The 20,037-nt window shown below is 36.6% G+C and overlaps 1 protein-coding gene across 1 annotated transcript; it reads left to right on the forward strand.

Moving 5' to 3' along the window:
* Positions 1-618: 618 nt before the first annotated feature.
* Positions 619-10,592, forward strand: LOC131415198 (dynactin-associated protein-like). Its single transcript, XM_058556617.1, has 3 exons — positions 619-675; positions 4,861-5,022; positions 9,951-10,592. Exons 1-3 carry the CDS (start codon positions 619-621, stop codon positions 10,590-10,592), a joined length of 861 nt encoding a protein of 286 aa, XP_058412600.1.
* Positions 10,593-20,037: the final 9,445 nt, after the last annotated feature.

Raw genomic sequence — 20,037 nt, forward strand, 5'->3', positions numbered from 1 at the left:
AAGGTTTTCAATATTCTATCACATCTTTGGCATTAATGCCTAGGAAACTGGTTCTAATTGTTTTTAAATGCATGTGAATTACCAAGCAACTGACCATGTAGACTTCCAGCCACCAACCTCAAGACTGAAAAGGTAAAGCCAACCTAATGCCAAGGGTGACTAAGCGATGGTGCCCACAGGGCCAAGAATGCATTCATGCTTGGCTGGAGAGAGAGCAATGGCAAACTTCTACCTCAGAAATTTTTCTTGGCTTGATCCTAAAATAGATGACAGGTATCTGAAAGATGGGGCCAAAGGGAAGAAAAGGAAGAACTATGTAAGATTTTCAGAGTTCCTTTCTGTCAGAAGGGTTGTTGAGGGGGCAGTAACAGTAGCTCTCAGAGGCAGTATTGGTTTTCTTGTGTCTTTCTGTAATTAACACCTCATTTCCTCCTCTAAGGTGGGTCCGTATTAGTGAATAATTATTTATTATTTATTTTAATCCACACCTGCCCTAATGCATCAGAGTTGATTTTCCACCAGTCATTTTAATTATTTCTCAGGGTTGCACATATAAAGGGCAACGAAGGAACTGAAAAATATTCTTGGAGTTAAGCTTATAGTATTGCAAGCTTAAGAATGGACAGAAAGCGTGGAAAATATGTAGTGAATATTGAACAATCTGGGAACCAGCCAGTGAGTATTGTTGCTCTATTTTACTATTTTGTTTATATTACAGTCTTTTTTCCAGCATTTGAAAGCAATCTAATGTCTTTACTACTATGAAATCGATGTTATAATTTTGCATTCTTCTCCAAAAGGAAGAATAGCCATGTATTAATTTTTTTGCTTCAACTTTTCATGCTATATTATACTTTAGAAATTATTTTACCTATTTCTGATATAAAGCATTAGAAATATTTCTATGACGACATAATACACAAATAAATCCATTTAACTTTCCATATGCATCATCATGTAAACATAACCTCCGATGGTGTCTTCGGTTTAGTTTTGAAGTTACATTTTTGCAATTTGATTATTAGATTTTATACATAATTTCTAAACTTGTCAGAACTCAGATTTCTAAATATATTGGAAATCCAGATATTAACCCTGGATATTGTCTTTAGGACTAAGAAAGAAATCCTCCAAAAATTTCTACTTTGTATAAAAGTATGATCATTTTGCCTATTATAAAATGTTTTACACCAAGAGTCAAGCCTTCACTATATAGTTATAAGTGCTTTTTATGTATCTGGTTATGTCTAAACAAATAATCTTTGATATCAGAACAAAAGACGGAAAGGTGCCGAAAATTAAAATGGTAAGTTAAAATTCACCACCTGAAGAATAAATGAAATATTTTGCCTTTGCAATTTGGAGCTGTGGCAATCAGCCTATATTAACTGCCTACAAGATAAGCCAAAGAAGGAAGTCCTGTTGCTCAGTGTTAGTTTAATGAAAGAATCCTATGGAGGATTCTTGGTTCACCAGTTTGCCCTTTTGAGTCGTTGTACAAAAAACTCTCGTAAAGTTGTTTTCTTTGTCACTTCTGAGTTTGACACTGTATAAGAGGATCTTCAGGATGCCGAGATACTCAGATGGAAAACAAAATACCCCTTTAGCCAATATTCATCATCTCAATAATTTCTCTAGATAACAACAAACTTGAAGATGTTTACTAATATTATCTTAAGTTGTTTTTACAACGTATATCTGGATAGCTAAATGAATATTTCACTTTATTATGGATATTTAAGTCACAGTTATAAAAATACTTTTCTCTTAAGACCAAATTCAATAACAGAATTTAAGAATTATTTGAAAATTACAAACAAAAAGAAAATAAATTTTGGTGTTTTGTTTTTCTCTTGAGATATATGAGATCTTAAGTTAATCTTTATAAGTTAGGGGAACACCTATAGAACTTTCCTTGGTACACATAGATAATGCACTTCAGTTGCCTGTGGCCATTATTAGCTGACGCTGATCATCTGATTAAACATTATTCATAGCTCTCCAACTATTCCAGTTTTGTACAGAGACTCCACCTGTCCTAAGTGTCAGAGTAACCTAACACTGTAAAAATTACTGCTTGGGCTGCAATATCACTCTAAAGCTGAGCCTAGTTCATAGGTTCTCCACCCTTAGTATAGATGCCACTCATCATCTTCCTTCTTTGAAAGGGCTGGGATTCCAACAGGGCCAGAAAATTCTGGAAAACTGCCCTGGTGAGTGAGTTTTTACTTTGTTTACAAAGTGCATTAAAATATCCAAGTTTGTCAGCTACAGGCAAACTGGGTGATAACTACAGCAACAGAATCAGCACTTAGGAAAATAAGCAAGGTTGTTATTGAAGGTAAGTCCAACTTTCCTCAGATTTACCTGGTGAATACCATGGACTTAGTTGATTCTTACTCAACAACACATAGAGTTGTTTTCTTTATTTCTTTTTTTTTTTTCGTTTATTTTTTTTTTAATAAATTTTTTGTTTATTGCAGTAACATTGGTTTATAACATTGTAAAAATTTCAGGTGTACATCATTGTACTTCAATTTCTGCATGGACTACATCATGTTCACCACCAAAATACTAATTACAACCCATCACCACACATGTACCGAATTATCCCTTTCACCCTCCTCCCTCCCCCCTTCCCCTCTGGTAACCACCAATCCAATCTCTGTCCCTATGTGTTTGTTTATTGTTGTTGTTATCTACTACTTAATGAAGGAAATCATACGGTATTTGACCTTCTCCCTCTGACTTATTTCACTTTGCATTATACCCTCAATGTCCATCCATGTTGTCACATATTGTTTCCTGTCTTGTTAATTATAGCCATTCTGACGGGTGTGAGGTGATATCTCATTGTAGTTTTGATTTGCATTTCCCTGATAGTGATTTTGAACATCTTTTCATGTGTCTGTTGGCCATCTGTATATTTTCTTTGGAGAAATGTCTGTTCAGGTCTTTTGCCCATTTTTTAATTGGGTTGGTAGTTTTTTTGTTGTTGCAAAAAAATGAAAGTAGACCCTTACCTTACACCATGCACAAAAATTAACTCCAAATGGATTAAAAACTTGAATGTAAGACCTGAAACTATGAAACTTCTAGAAGAAAACATAGGCAGTACGCTCTTCGACATCGGTCTTAGCAACATCTTTTCAAACACCACATCTGACCGGGCAAGAGAAACAATAGAAAAAATAAACAAATGGGACTACATCAAACTAAAAAGCTTCTGCACAGCAAAGGAAACCATCAACAAAACGAAAAGACAACCTAACAATTCTTTATTTCTTTGATGTAACGGTTACAGAAATATCTAACTTAGCAAACTCTTTACTGCCAAGAGTATTCCATTTTATCTATATTAAATAGCAATCATATTTAATTTTTTATTGTTAATGATAGTTCCTAATGGACCAATGACTACATACAATTCTAGTTTGACAGTTTTTTGGAACTCATTGGTTGATGGGCCAGCAATTTTTATAGCTATTTAGTCATGGGTATTAAATCAACATGATCAAAGACAACTAGTATAATAGCAGTAGGAGTAAACACACTAATACTACTACTATACTACTATAATGATAGCTGACACAGTGCATACTATCTGCCAGACATTGTTCTAACCATGTAGCAGTTATTTACTCATTAAGCCTCACAGCAAATCTTCGCATGGGCAGTTTTAGTGACCCCCCCCTTCTGAAGATGAGCAAGAAGTGGTAGAGATGCCCTTGATTCACAGCTAGAAACTAAGTGTTATCATCCTGTGAGATGAAGAGCCCCAGACATCCTACATTGTTTTTGAGATGTAACAAAACTTTTGGTGCAGACATGAATTCCTGAACCTATTCCCCTCCCATTTTCATTTTGTCTTGTTCTTTCCTCTCTTTTAATACACCTATTCGTCAAAATCTTTCCCACTGAACTCCTCCATTTTCAATCCTTATCATTCACTTTTCTCAACAATATTTTGCAATTATTGTATTTATTTGTTAATTATACAGAATCTGTTTTGCCTCCCTGTTATATAAGCATATAAACTCCCTAAGAGTACAGACCATTTTTCTTTTGGTGGTTGTTGTTGAGAACTGTTTTTACACTGCTATATGCTTAAGAGGAACCCAGCAAAGACATATCACAAACTGGACAAATGATTTGTCTTCTGTGTCCCTGTCACCCTGTCATGGTCTTGCTAGTTCTATTGCATAGAGCACGGTATGGATTATGCAAAGGAGTCATTTTGTATGCCAATTTTCATTAGCATAGTGTAGTATAGTATACGCTATAATAATATATTATCATAGTTTAGTATAAAAATATACTCTATATAGTGAAGTGGAGTGGAAAGTATGGTGGCCTTAACACTGGAGAGTCTGGGCTCCAGCCCTTGCTCTTGTGTCATTATGGGTTAATGATAATAATAATAATAGTAACTTCACCTCTTTTTGCTTTAATATTCTCATTTTCAAAATGATCTGGGCAGGTTGTACCTGATAAGCTGCAAGAATTTTTTCAGCTCTAACATTCTATTCCTTATATGAATAGAGGCTTCCTAATATATGCTCCACCCACAGCATCTTGCAACATGGGATATTTAATACATGCACGTACTATGATGAGGAAGATAGGATGATATACATTCATGATCTGGAACATTGGTAACTTACAAAAATTAGTTTAAGTGTAATATATAATAATCTGTCTAGATCTTTTTGTCTTCAGAAAATAAAACAACATTTATTCCTTTTAAAAGTCTTGTCTTTATTCCTTTTAAAAGTCACACTCATTTATTTTTGACTAAAGAGTTTTATTTTAGAAATTCAACACCATGGCTTCCTATTCACTTACACTTCATCTCTATAGCCAATCACCTGTTCCGATGACCAAGAGGCTCACAGCTCTGCATGCTGGCGTTCACCTTCAAACATAACTGGTGATGTCTCTTCCAACTTACGTGGGGTCTGCGTGAGTCCAGGAGTCCTTGTGCAGTCAGGATACCCACAGACAGAATTATGCAATACACAGGTAATGTTTGGTATAGCATCTTTCACCCAGGTTGGGATGTGCTCTATATGGAGATGTATTTGTTCTATTCTTTCCCAAGAAATGTATTCAAGCATTTAATTCACCCACATTCATGTTAAACATTTTCTGTATTCTCAGTGTAATTATAAGTCACTGTGAGGCAATTCACAAGAAGGAGAATATTCGATAGTCTCTGTTTTCAAAGAGCTAATGTTCTAGTTGAGCACTCAAATATTCACGTACAGAATATATATGAAAATAAAAGGAATAAATGTAAATGTAAAATGTAAAAGTAAAGTACAAATGCAATATTGCGGAGGGGCAGGGGAGCAAATATGTCAGCAATGTGAGGTTTAACTCATTAATTAGACTCCGATGGGAGACTGGGTAGTATGTAAATCTTCAAGGGTCCTACTCTATTGGTGATCACTTTATTTCTTACACTGTTCCAGTCTCTGAACCTGTATGTGGCACTCTCTGTAGCTCTCTTGGTTCTGACCTCTGGTGCATATGACCTTGACATAGAGATCTGGCTCTGTTCTCTGAATTTTCTCCACTAGCTTTGGAGACTAGACTCAGCTCTCCTTGGTTCCTGACCCTATCTGTTGGCTGAATTACCTTTACCTCAAGACTATATCTCTACATCTTCAGCCCTAATATAGAAACTTGGCCTTGACTATAAATTACTTATTCTGCTTGGCAATTTGTTTGGGTTCCCCTGACTCTGGAATTTCTACCCTCTATTGCTTAATCTTTCTGTAGATGTCCAGCAGACAGAATCTGAGCCTTGTTTCTTGATTCTGGAAAGGAAATATAAAGTGTTTACACTGTTTTTGGGGCAATGTGAAAGAATGAATGAGCTCAATAGGGTGGAGTTAGAAAATGTTTCTTCTTGTTCACAGAAATAAAGGAATTCGTATTCATCTAGAATTGAAAGAGGTCTTAGATAACGTCTAGCCTGGTGGTTCTTAGCCCTAGCTGCATATTAGAATTACTTATGGCTTGTTTAAGGCATACCAATGATTGAGCCCCATCCAGATCAATTAAATCAGAAACTTTGGAGGTAGGGTCCATGCATCAATATTTTTTAAAAGCTTCGGGTGACTCTAATGTGCAACCAGTGATGAGAATGAGTGATCTACTCCCCTTCCATCATTTAACAATCAGGGAAAATATGGCCCAGAGAATCTCAGAGACGTGCCAGAATTTACATATCTTCTGCCAGAAGTAATTGAAACAAGAGAACTTAGTATCCTATTGTCTGGTTGAGCACTTTATGTCAGTAGGCTGCTCTTTCACAACTTTTTTTAAAGGTAGTATTATAGACTCCTCCCAGATGTGCATAAGCCTTTTCGTCACTTTCCTTTCTTGAGACGCCTTGGTAGTGCCTTTGGTCAAGGTAAAGAAAATATTTTTTCTAGATCTAACTTGGACTTAGTGGCCCTCATTTTCCTGGCCTTGGTGACCCATGCCCTCATTCTACTCCTGCTGCCTTGGGGCTGCCACCCTTTGCACAAAACACTGGCCATCCAACAAATACTGTGGCCCATACTTTGTAATATTTAAGATCTACTCTCATCTGTCTGAAAGGCTTGAGTGTTGTACTACATTGCTTGAGGGTCTTGCTCTCATCCAGGTGATAATGAAATAATCAATCATGTTGGACAATTGAAAATTTACATACCTGACACTGTACCAGGCACTGTACAAACATTGTCTTATTTTATCCTCTCATCTTTTTTATTAAAGTATTATTATCCTTATGAAGAAACTGAGACTTAGAAAGACAAAGTTGCCAAATTAATAAGTGACAGAGCCAAAACTCAAACCAAAATCTGTTGGACTCCAAAGCTCTTGATCTTAATTCCTAGACCATACTGCATACAAAATAAAAATATTTTTGAGAACTAGTGACCTTATTTATGTTATTTCTAATCTCCCCCAAAACAATATGAGATAGATATTCTTAACACTGTATTTAAAGATTAGGAGATTTGGGCTCAGAGAAGGTAAGAAATTACTTAAGATTTCATAGCTCTGAAATTTTAACATATCTCTCCAATTAAAAAGACTGCACTCTTCCACAATGCTTGTTGCCCATCTAAAAATAGTAGCACAAATATTTTCCAAAACACATTACAATTAACAAAGGAATTCAGTTTTGTTAATTCTTAAGGTAATCCTATAACCCACAAGTCATTTTATCACCACTTCATAGATGATGATAAGGATTAGTGAGAAAATAAGCAGGGCTTTGGCTTACCTTGTTAAAATGCACATCACTGGGAAGCTTCTAGGGAGTTCTCTTCATTGTGCACTTTTAGATATTAAGCCTGGGAAGGATATAATGCCCTCAAGTAGATTCTCTGGGTCCCTCTGGTCATACTAGGTCCCAGGCAACTACCTGCATGTTGGATAATAGGAATTTATAGATGGTTAGTATCAGGAGTTGACTCATCTACCTGGTGATCAATATTACTTAAAGAATTGGGAATACTCTAAGAACAATTATGAAAAAACCTCACAGTGTATTATTCTTCTCCTGATAACACAATCACAGACCAATACTCAGGTATTGGGGAAAAAAACAGGTGTCTGAGGAGACTGTGCTGTGTTGAAGGTGGACCACGCTGCCTTCTTGGTGATGAATGGAGGATGGGAAAGGCATTCCCACTCAACAATACTGTTGGTGCCAAGGTCCTATTTTAGAAGTAGGCATTGAAGAAACTGAGTGTAGGCCAGTGTGGCCCAAGGCTATTGCACTAGTCCAAAGCAGACACAAAAGAAACTTGAACTAGAGTGGTATCAATAGAGAGAGAGAAAAGTCAACAATATTGGGAGATGTTTAGCAGATAAAGTCAACGGGGCTTGGTAATGGACTGGGAGATTTCAAAGATGATCCCTTTGCTCCAGCTTATGGAACTGAATGGAATGGATGGTGGTGCCATTTAATGAGATATGGGAGCTGGCCAGGTTTCACTGGAAAAATCATGACTTTGGGTTGGGATACAGTGAGCTTGAGGCATCTTTGAGACATCCAAGATGTAGTATCATGTAAGCATTTGAAGGTTGGAGAGGAGGTCTTAACTTGAGAGTCATTCAGATATAGACGTTAATTAAAATCACGGGTGGGAGAAAGCACAGAGTGGCCAAATCCAGCCCATTGTCTATTTTTTTAAATAAGGTTTTTTGGAATACAGTCATGCTCACTTGTTCACTCACTGTTTATGGCTACTTTCACACTATAATGGCAGATTGGAGTAGTTGTGACAGAAACCGTATGGCTCACAAAGCTTAAAACATCTACTATCTGGCCCTTTGCAGAAAAAGTTTGCTGACTCTAGACCTAGAATGAAAACAGACAAGGGCCTGAGAATGTCAACAATAAAGGCTGAAAGTGGATAGTAAGCCTTCAAAGAAAACCTGAGAAGATGATTCTAGAGTGGGTGGAGGTTAGGAGGAAACCAAAGAGAATGGAATATCACAGAAGCAAAGGGAGAGATTGTTCAAAAGAGAGAAAGAGGAATAGTCTCCAGTAGCAAATGCCTCTAAGGGCTTAAGTAAAATGAGAGCTAAAATACTTCAATTAGATTTTGGTGAATGAATGTCATTGATGACTTTATTACGAGGTGTTTCAGTGACATGACAGAAGCAGAAGCCAGACTGGGTTGGACTGAAAAATGTGCAAATGAAGATGTTGAATTTAGACTACTCTCAAGAAATTTCATTTTCCAGAGAAAGAGAAGTCGGTAAAGGGGATTTGGAATCAAAGATTTTTTTGTGTATAAGATGGGAGAGATTTGAGTGTGTTTAAATGTCAAAAAGAAGAAGCTATTTAAGAGAAAAGTGGTGAAGTATTCAGTCCACAAGAAAGGGTAATCAAAGGAAAAGAGTTGCTGAGAAGGGCAGAGGCGATGGGATACAAAGAATGGATTGGCAGATCAGCTTTAGCCGGAAGGAGGGGTAGCTCCTCTTGTGTCAATCAGGGAAGAGAGGTGGAGTCCAGGCTTGTTTAGATTTGCAGGTTTGGTAGCTAGTGGGGATTAGAAAGAGTTTCCATATGATGTTTCAAGTTTCCCAATGAAGCAGGAAGAAGGTGAAGTCATTTGATGGGAATGAGGAGGGACAATTTGTGTGTGAGGGTTGGTGGGTGGAGGTTACAGGTTTGAGGAGAGAGAAGAAGTTTGAGAAATATATTCAGAGAAATACAGTAGGATGGTAGAGCAGTGCAGAAAGTCATTCAAGGACGGACTCTGATCTGGCCAGGTGCATGACTTTCCCCAACTGTGTGGCTGCTCAAGAGCAGGTCCAGAAAAAGCAGATAGCCATTTATCTGCCAGCTGAAGGAGACTTGGGAACTGCAAGAGATTTTAGGGAATTAGGAAGAGTGTAATTGAAATAATGGACCATGGAACAAAAGATGAACAAAAAGGGATGTGAGTGAAGCAAGGGCTGCTGGGCTGAAGGTTTCAATGAAAGTAAAGAATGGTCATTATGGGAATCATTGAATAAACAACCTGAAAGGAGAGGAGATGGTGGTTAGAGCACAGGACTCAAAGTGATTTTGGAAGTAGAGAGGTTTGGGGTAATGACAATGTCCAGTGGAGGATCAGGGGTATATGACAGAGAATTTACCATTAAAGTGCTCTTCTGCATACATGAAAAGACAAAGGGATCTGTACACATTAACTGAAAAAAGAATAAGAGAAAATGAGACTTTGGAAGATTTTTCTTTCTTCTAGTGTTAGAGAAAGCATGCAATTACTTCCACATGGATAAAAACCTGGAATTTAAGCCCATACTTCTCCAAAGATCTATAGTGATTCAAATGACTGTAATGCAATAAGTTATAAATAGCACCAAAGAGGTGATAAATCATAAGCATTTTTGTTTTTCATTGCTGACATTTTCATTTATACTTTTCTTAGGTGAAAGAAAATTGGTGCAATAACTGGTCTCTGTGGAAATTCTTTCTGGCTTGTCTCTTAGCCTGTGTGATAACAACAGCAATTGGAGTACTCATAATATGCCTGGTGAATAATAGAGGAAATGACAATTCATCCATTGTTATCCAGCTACCCTCAAACAACGGGGAGCCTGTTGTTATCATTCCTGGAAGAACCTCTACTACTTCTCAATCTACAGTGACCACCACTTCAACAGAACCTACAACTACAACCACTTCAACAGAATCAACAACCACTGCAACGTCCACTGAACCCACAACCACAACACCCACAACCACCACTTCAACTGAACCCACAACCACAGCAACTACAACCGTCACTTCAACTGAACCCACAACCACAGCAGCCACAACAGTCACTTCAACCGAACCCACAACCACAGCAGCCACAACTGTCACTTCAACTGAACCCACAACCACAGCAGCCACAACAGTTGCTTCAACCAAACCCACAACCACAGCAGCCACAACCGTCACTTCAACTGAACCCACAGCCACAACAGCCACAACCATCACTTCAACTGAACCCACAACCACAGCAGCCACAACCGTCACTTCAACTGAACCCACAGCCACAACAGCCACAACCATCACTTCAGCCTAACCCACAACCACAACAGCCACAACCATCACTTCAACTGAACCCACAGCCACAACAGCCACCCTACAGCTTCAAGTGAAACCACAGCTGCTCCCACTTCAACAGAATCTACAACTGCTGCAACTTCTATAACAGCAAATTCTGTTGCCACTTAATCTTAGCTGACAACTAAAGCAATCACTATTTCTACCATCTCTTTGGCTAAATGCACAGCTACATTCCCTTCAGCTGAATATACAACCATTACCATTTCCACTTAACCTACAACTACTGTAACTTCCACTTAGCCTACAATAGCAATGGTCATCACTCTCCTTCAACAGTCTATAATCTCCACCTATTCGTCTGAACCTGCAATGACAAATGCCAACGTTATCATCTGAACCTAATAGAACTACCATCAATCATCAAAGTGCTGTTTTCTATGGCAAGTTAACCTTTAGTTATTATCACTACAGATTAACCTACAACTACCCCTACTCCCCACACTGGCTCTTCCCCCAAATTGTCACTACCTCTTCTACAATAGCTGAGCCTATATCCACTGCAGTACTATATTATACCTACAGCAGCTAACATGACGCCACTTGAAGAATAATAATTTAGACAAAGTATAATTTTCACTAAATCACTTTCACTAAATCCACCCTTAGGACTTCCAAAACTATTAAAAGTGATTTTTATTTTTAAAGAACTGATCATTTAAGCTATAAAGAATCTGGTCTTCTTTCTATAGTTCAAAATAATATAATTTTATTAAAAAGTAACCTAATTTGTTCATTTAGGAAATCTTTAAGAAATTCTATATAAAACCTTATAGTAAAATTAGCCATTTAGATTTAATACACGTTGCTTTCAGTTCAGAACATTGCATTCCTCTGCACACAAATTACATGCGTAACAAACAAAAGTTTTATATGGGGGAGATTTAAACAAATTTATGCAGAGAAAATTTTAGAATTTGTCATAATTGTTTCCTTTGCAGTGATATTTGGTATGTTTATTTGATTTCTCTTTAGATTGTAATTACGTTTTAGGCAATTATATTCTATTTGCATTAATATTACTAAAAGTGCACTTGAATCTCTACTTTAAAATTAAGTAATTCATTTTCTGCAATCTTGTAAGCCAATAAATTAAATGACATGTCTTAAGTCCCAACTATGTGCTAAAGTATGGAAAACACAGAAGGAGAAAATAGCAATGCAGATTAAGCAGTAAATTTGTTAATTGAATTCTACTTTTGAATTCTTAATAATTCTAGCAGATTTAAATTACAATTGACGATACCCCAGACTTACTAAATCAGACAACTAAAATCTTTAGATTGGAACTAGTAATCTATAATTTAAAAAACTTCAGAAATGTTTATAATGTCCAGGCAGGTTTGAAAATTACTGGTACAAAGGTCATAGTATAAGAATGACACTAGTTAGTGTAAATTCTAATTAAAAATATTAAAAATCAGAATCATGTTCTATGCATGCAAGAAAAAGAATTATAGACCTAGCTATGTACAAAAAAACTTAACCAATTATACATATGATCAAGAGGGGAATGTTTCATTTACCAAATAGTAAAAAAATATTTTCAAGAAAAACTTTTGAAACTTCTAGGCAAATTTTAAATCATTTAAAATCATTTAAAGTTAGACCAAAGTGGATACTCCCCGCTAATTTTTACTAGCTGAGTTATTTCAATTATATGTGCTTAGAAGTAATAAAGTTTTAGTAAGTACGTTAATTTAGTTTTCTAATAATACACATTGGCCTTCCCTTTCCTCCTTGCTGTTTTGATTAGTAATATTTTATGAGATATTTAAAACATCACTGATTAGACCATTCAATTTCTGATGTGAAGTTATAATTTTCTAATTCTTTCAAAGCTCTGCTAGTCATCAGAATGATAAATGATCTGAAGTTCACCCACACTTGTAAATAAATACATGTACAGCTTATTTTATAAAGAATAAGATTTATTCACCTGCAACATAATTGGTTCTTAAGAAATACACATTGAATAAATAAATGGTAACTGACTTGTACTATATAAGACCCATGAGAATAGACCTTTGTATTACTTATTATTATATCCATCTGGCATATAATAGAACCCAATAAATATTTATTTCAAATTTCAAATATTTATATTTGAAAAATAATTTTAAGGTGTGACTCTGCAAGAAAAAAATATTTAGCATCTTAGATGTTAGAATTAATAAAATACTTTAGCCCATTTTTGTTGAGGTTGAATCATTCCAATTCTTTTCATCCTTTTTTCACAAGATTTATTTTCCACCTTTTAATAATGTACTTGATTATTTTCTGAATGCTCACAGTTTTCATAAACTTGGAGCTCATAAGTTCTTATGGCACCTAGTAAAGGCTTCAGGTCGCTGTTGATCATTGGAAGAGGAGCTACGGTGGTGGGGAGGGGGGTGGGATGGGACAACAGAAATTATTAATCAACTACTATATACCAGGCAAAGATTATAAGAGATTTTCATACATTTGGCTCATATTTGTGTTTCCCATAGTGTTATTTTTACCATATGGTCAGTTTGTAATCCACCATACACCCCAGTACCTCCCTGAAAAACATCCGCAACTAAAGAATTTTCTATGTGCAACACTTCCATTTGTTTTTCTTCTCAGCTTTAATGAACATTATTTGGAAGTTTTCTCCCTATTTAAACTATTTGGAAATGGTCATCTTGGTTTATCATCTATTATTCCTAAAGCCATCTAAACAGAAAGGTGCAGTAGGGGATACAGGACAGGGGGCTCTTGTTTAGTTATAAGCCACCTGATCATTTAGAAGGTTTAATCCCATTTTCTAGTCTTAATGCAAGTAAATCAATGGTGTAGGTCAAATGATGTAATGACAAAGAATTCACTACCTTAACTGTGTGACACAACTCTTGTCCCTTATTTCCAGATCTCAGCATACGCTACTTTGAAATCTTATTGTATATTTTCCCTTCCTAACAATATTAGAAGAAATATAAAACTTTTTTGTGGGTGCATCAATACCTACAGAAAATACCAAATATGATTTTAGCTAGCTGCCAGACAACAATTCTGAATACAACTGCTTTAAGACAGATAAAGCACTATGTTCCAGAAAAATGGAACATAGATATCTAATATTAAAAAACTGTAACCAAACCCTCTCTATTTGATTTCATTTCAAAACCATACCTGGTGGACTCTGGTCTTTCTTTATAGCTTCAGTTCTCCTGGATGCTGCTGTATCTTCTTTTTCTTTAGCTGTGTTGGCATCGTTGTCTGGTTTTCTCATTTAGGTTAATGTTTCCAGCCATAGTCTTCAATTTTCTTGCAGTATCCCTCTATTATTTCCCCTGCAGATTTGTAACGACTTCCACCCCACTTAATCTTGGCCCACAAATTCAAACTCCTTCTTATTTACTAATTTAAGGTGACTTCTCAGCCACCTGACTGAGAAGAGGTAGAATACCATCAGAACTTGACAATCTAGGGTTCTGTGTTGATCGGCACTTCTGCTCCCTTGCTAGGGTAAAAGGTGAGGCCACCGGCCATGAAGCTAAAGAAAGAATACAATTCATTTAGGATCGTCGTTGCTCGAGTCATAGCGACTTCATCTATATCAGGACAAAAGGCTGCTCTGCAGCAACACAAAGCTAATATCAAAGCTAATATGAAATATAAAGCTAATATAACATTCTACTTCCGTCACTCTCTGGGCGATTGCCAAGGCTGGCAGAAATTCAGATGCTTTGAAACAACTCAGTGTAGCCAAGAGATTCTTTTAAAAAGCCTCAGATTTCACCCTAGTAGAAGATATAACAACCATTAGCATGCTTTTTGGATATATTTTCATCAATCCAACACTGTCTTAGGATTAAGTCACATATGAGGACCAAGAAAGGCCCTTCTAACTCTGATTTTCATTTTGAAGAAACTAGATGTTTGAGTAATTCACCTGTTCCAGCAATAACTAGCAGCGCCGGGGCTCAACTCTGAGCTTCTGACACCTAAAGCCCTTTGCCTTTTAGACAAGTTTCCTCTTTTGCCACTGTCATTTTCTTCCAGATACACAAGAAATTCCTCCAAGGGATAAGAGTTTTCCTCCCACAGTGGCGAGTCTCTGGAATTTGAGGAACAAATCATAACCTTTGGAGTAGGCAGAGGTACACCCCTTTACCCCAAACAGAAACTTATTGTAAAACTTTTACGCTTAAAGATAATTATACGCTCAGAAAATCACTGAGTTCACTTACACATACAAAGGATATTAACGAATAATACGAAGAAGGGGAATAACAATTCAGTAATAAAAAAATCTTCAACATAAATAATTTAAAAATGAGGGGCCGGCCCCGTGGCGTAGCGGTTAAGTGCGCGCGCTCGGCTACTGGCGGTCTGGGTTCAGATCCCTGGCGCGCACCGATGCACTGCTTCTCCGGCCATGCTGAGGCCGCGTCTCACATACAGCAACTAGAAGGATGTGAAGCTATGTCATACAACTATCTACTGGGGCTTTGGGTAAAAAAAAAAAAGGAGGAGGATTGGCAATAGATGTTAGCTCAGAGCCGGTCTTCCTCAGCAAAAAGAGGAGGATTAGCATGGATGTTAGCTCAGGGCTGATCTTCCTCATACATACACACAAAAAATAAAATAAAAATAAAAAATAAAATAAAAATGAAAATAATTTAAAAATGAAATAACAAATACCTGTTTTTCTTAATGGCATTGGGAATAAAATACACTCAGCAGTGGTGAGCATGAAGTGAAATAGGCAATCTTGTACTGCGTTGATGGCACCATGAATCAGTTTAAATGTATTGGGGGAAAAAACTTGGAGACCTGTATTAAAAGCTTTAAAACATTATAACCTTTGTCAGGTAAGTCTAATTGTTGGAATCTATGCCAAGATAATACCTGAAATATAGAAAAGTACTTTATGGTACAAATAATTTTTTTGTAGTTTTCCTTATGAATGCAAACTATTGGAAAACAAATAGCCAAAAGCAGAAGAGGTATATGATGAAATTAGTATAGTCATGATAATTTTGAACATCTTGAAATGTGGTAAAAAAGTAAATTATAAAGTATATAGGGCAATTTCAAGATAAAAAGAAAGATGGGACTATACTAAAAGATGGTTCTCTCAAATAGCAGAGGTTTGAGGTTTGAGGAAATATTTTTTGGTTGATTATACCTATCTATATTTTATAAATCTTCTACTATTATATTTTTATCATGCAGAAAAAAATGTTATTAAAGAAAATCAGATTATCTTTTCAGCAAATACAGATCATCTGTCTAGCACACTGTTTTCCTTTTCAAAATAGTTTTATGAATTTTGTAAAAAGGATGCCACCCGGAGCACTTTGGGCAGAGCCCTGTGCCTGTGGTGCAGCAATAAGGAACAAGAGTCATGAGGGGAGTCGTTTGGGCTGCTCGTGCTGTCCACGTGGTGAAGTGAATCTGGGAGCAGATGGCAGAGGAGCAGAGAATGTGTAGGACAGAGCTAACAATATCCCTGCTTCATTGAGAAGCTCTTCAACGGTGCCTCTTTTTCTTATCTTGAGGTAGAGTGGGAACTTAATTCATCATTTCATTCTGATTTCAACACACTTTCTCTCACTTGCCTTACACTGAGGTCTGCGTTTGCATATAATTTCCAATTGCATTCAACTTTTCTTACCTTGTCATGTCCTCCTTAAGCTGAATAGTAACATAACAGCCAGGCTGGAACAATATCTAGCCTAGCACACAGCAAGAGCTTGATGTCCACTGTTGAATAAAAGAACAAATTAAATGCATAAAAGGCAAAAGAGATTCCATGGCCTCCCTTGTAACATTAGACCTATTTTGATCAGGTGCATTGGTTAGAATCTTGTAATCCCTGTTACCTCTATCTACTATTTTAATCTTGGAAAGAGAAGAAACTTGTGTTGAAACAGATTGAATGAAAAGGGCACCAAAATTGCCACCTAGTTACTAAAGTGTGTAGAAGTAACATGATTTACGCAACAGAGATTTAATGAGTTCCTAATAAACTCTAGTGGGCAGTTTGGGGACAGGAGGATTAATAGGCACCTATGGTAGACTAGGTGCATTACATCTCAGAAAGTTCTCATGACAATTCAATGAGATCAGTGTTGATGTCCGTATTTTTATAAAGAAGAAAATTGCAATTCAGAGCAGTTAAGTAAGTTGCCTAAAACACCAGTGTGCTAAGATGTAGGAAGCTGAAAAGAGCATCATTTTCACCCTAACAAGAAAAAGATGGATCGTCTACAAAGTCATAACATTTTTGAACCCATCAGAGAACTGACATCACAGGGCAACCTGCTAGCCTGAAATTCAAATAATGACAGGTGCCTCCAAGGAAAGATGAGACCCAAGTACTGGCTCACCTGTGGCAGAACACAAGAGGAAGATGGTGTCACAATACAGCAGGTAGGAATTCAGCTAAAATTTTTTTCAAATTGCTAAAGGCCAAGTGTGGGCTAGCATGAGAAAACAGAGACACCAGGAGCCACAGACACAAGGGAAGTTCTCATGCACTAACAGAATCTTCTCTGTGGATTGACACTGGGTGATCATGAGAAAGATTGAGGACAGTGTGGGAGATCAGAGAAACTGCCTTTGTGATGTAGGCATGGAGGAAGGGGAAAACCACTGCTTCAGGAATTGTGTCATCAAACACCCTGCTATCCATTGGCAAAGAGGAATTCAACATAGTATGGTTAAAAGCAGCTTTTGTAAAATATATACTTATTTCATGATTGTACAAGCTTAGAATCCCCAATAAGCTGGTTAGATACACTAGTGAGTAAACTATGTCAATCACAAAAGCTATGTACATTGAAAATCCTATTAGCTGAAATTTTAAGTTCAGCTGTTGGGTTGACCCATAATTAAATTTATAACGGAGATTGATTTTACCTCTTTACTATTTCTTAAAATCAGTCCTTTCTTTCAACTTCCAGCCTGGGCTCCTTTTCTCTCCTCTTGCCCTTTCAATTCATTCTCCTTGCTTCAGCTAAAGGGAGCTTTCAAAAATACAAATTCTATTTTGTCACTCTCATACTTAAATGTATCCTGTGGTTTCAAATAGCTTTTAGAGTAAAATCTAGTTTCCTACATGAGATCTGCCTCCTCCTTTCCTTTCCTTTCCAGCCTGCCCCTGCTGATCTTCCCAAAGTTCCATTGGTCTCTTCATAGGTTGCCGGCTCTTCCTGGAGCTCTCCCTCTTCCTTCTCCACCTGGCTTACTTCTTACTCATCCTTTAGAACTCAGCTTAGCTGCTGAACCCTACAGAATGCCGTCCCTAATATCGCCAACCAAGTCATGTGGTTTGGCAAGCTCCTTTGAGTGCCCAGAGGTAAGTACCTTTATCAAAGCACAAACCACACCACATTGTAATCCCGTGCTGGAGTATCAGTCCCCCTACCGGGCTGAGCTCACTGTTTTTTATCTCTAAACCACAGCACTTAGCATAGGACTCTACGTGGCACAAAGTTGATGTCAATAGATGTTGGTTAAAAAAAATGAATGAATGATTATTCCTTAGTAATGAACCAAGTTTGTCCACTAAGTCACCTCTGGTAAAAGGTATTATGGAACAGAGTGTTAAGCAAGATAAATGGAAAAGGCCAAGTTGTCAAGGTAAAATGAGCTCTTCCTTGTTCAATTACTATCAATATGAACTAGAAGGTGAAGTCATCAGGGAATGATGTCTTGATTATAGATTCTTTATCAGCTCACCAGACAAGGTTTAGTGGAGAATGTAGATCTTGAGCAGGATTTCCAGTTGAAAGAAAAACTTGGATTTCCCAGACAGACAAAGAGTTAAAAACTAATGTAACTTGCTTAGCAGAATTTATTTGCACAGTATGCGTGGTCCGGTTTTCCAAGCCAGCCTACTTGCAATTAGGAAGAGGATCTTCTTGCTCCATCTCTCTACTTCATTTCAGATAAGCTGGCTTCTCAATTCACTCTGAACAATTTTCATTTTCAAGCTGGATTATTGACTTCTCAAAGAAGCTACAACTTCTGACTATGTGAGAGTTTAAAACAAAACCAAAAGGACAGAAATCATGAAGGGTGAACTTGGTTGTCAGTGAATCTCTACTTTGCCACAACTTTGCATATCTGTTAAATGAGGAAATGGGGCTAGATAATTTCTATGGTCTCTTAAATTTTATGTTCTAATTAAAGAAAACAGTTGAGTAATTACATAAATCCAGGCAATAGGCTGGAGGCGTGGTTTTAAGTAGGAGATTGACAGGTAAGCTAGAAATTCACTTTCCTGTTTTTCAGTAGGAGGTATTGTCACCTTTACTCAAGCAATGTTTTGGAGTTAAGAAAAAAATCTAGAACTTAAAGTGGTTTGGGCAGTTTCCAGTAGAGTTTCCTAATAATTAGTCAGAAGGGTTTGGATTTTTGCCAAAATAAATGGTGTATCTATTTCTTTTTGGAAATTTTAATACACTGATTAGATACAATTAGATATTAATACACTAGTATGTTGACGGAAGAAATTTTATACTGGATTTCAGAGTCATCTTCTTGCTAGGAAATCTCATTTAAAAGTAGTTACATATTTTTTTCAGTCAAATAGTGGCACTGTTAATATTATTATTTTATATAACATATATGCTCCAAACATCCTATCCCAAAAGAGGAGGCATATAATATAAAATCATAATTATTGAATTAAATCCACCCCTGGAGAGAAGTATCATAGTTAACTTAGTGTTAATTAAGCCCAGTATTTCCTGAAATCTGCAACTATAAAAGGCATTGAACAAAGTGACAAATATTCCTAGAGCTGGGATTGTGAAATTGGTTGCTATGGAATGGAAGAAAAATACAAGACACATCCTATAGATGTTGAACAACTTCAAATCCTAACAGTGCGTAGTAGAAATAATATTTCTAACTCTTCCATTTAACTTATCCTTGAGCTTTCCACCTGACATGAAATATCTAACTTTCTATTGATAAATCAACATGTTTTGCAGCAGTTTTTATTTCACTTATATTGAGATTAAAATAGGCACAATTTCATAGGGAAGTACATTTCTAATTTACGAGCCTCTCATTATTGACTAAATGGTAATCATTTAAATATATTATTAAATTGCTTTTCTAATTCAACTATTTGACAGACCAATTTCTGCATATATAGATTCAACGCCACATTTTCACAGTATTAACTATACAAATATAGCCAGGAAGAAGATAGAATACATGATTTCAGAGAACAATTTCCAGATGGTTCTTCAGGACTTAAGTTCTTAGACCATAGTATCAAATAGAACATAGTTTTTACAGCCTAAACAGAAAATTTATTTAGAAATAACTGATTTATTACCATTTTATTACAAATAGTGCCACATGCAATATATACTCCAAAAGGCCACTGCTTTTTCTAGAAGATTTTCCTCTGC

Source organism: Diceros bicornis, chromosome 16 (assembly GCF_020826845.1).
Source record: "Diceros bicornis minor isolate mBicDic1 chromosome 16, mDicBic1.mat.cur, whole genome shotgun sequence".
NCBI lineage: Eukaryota > Metazoa > Chordata > Mammalia > Perissodactyla > Rhinocerotidae > Diceros > Diceros bicornis.

Coding starts and splice junctions, on each gene's coding strand:
- LOC131415198 (XM_058556617.1), top strand. CDS start 619: ATGGACAGAAAGCGTGGAAAATATGTAGTGAATATTGAACAATCTGGG. Junction 676..4,860: donor AACAATCTGGGAACCAGCCA/GTGAGTATTGTT, acceptor TCATCTCTATAG/CCAATCACCTGTTCCGATGA. Junction 5,023..9,950: donor CAGAATTATGCAATACACAG/GTAATGTTTGGT, acceptor TACTTTTCTTAG/GTGAAAGAAAATTGGTGCAA.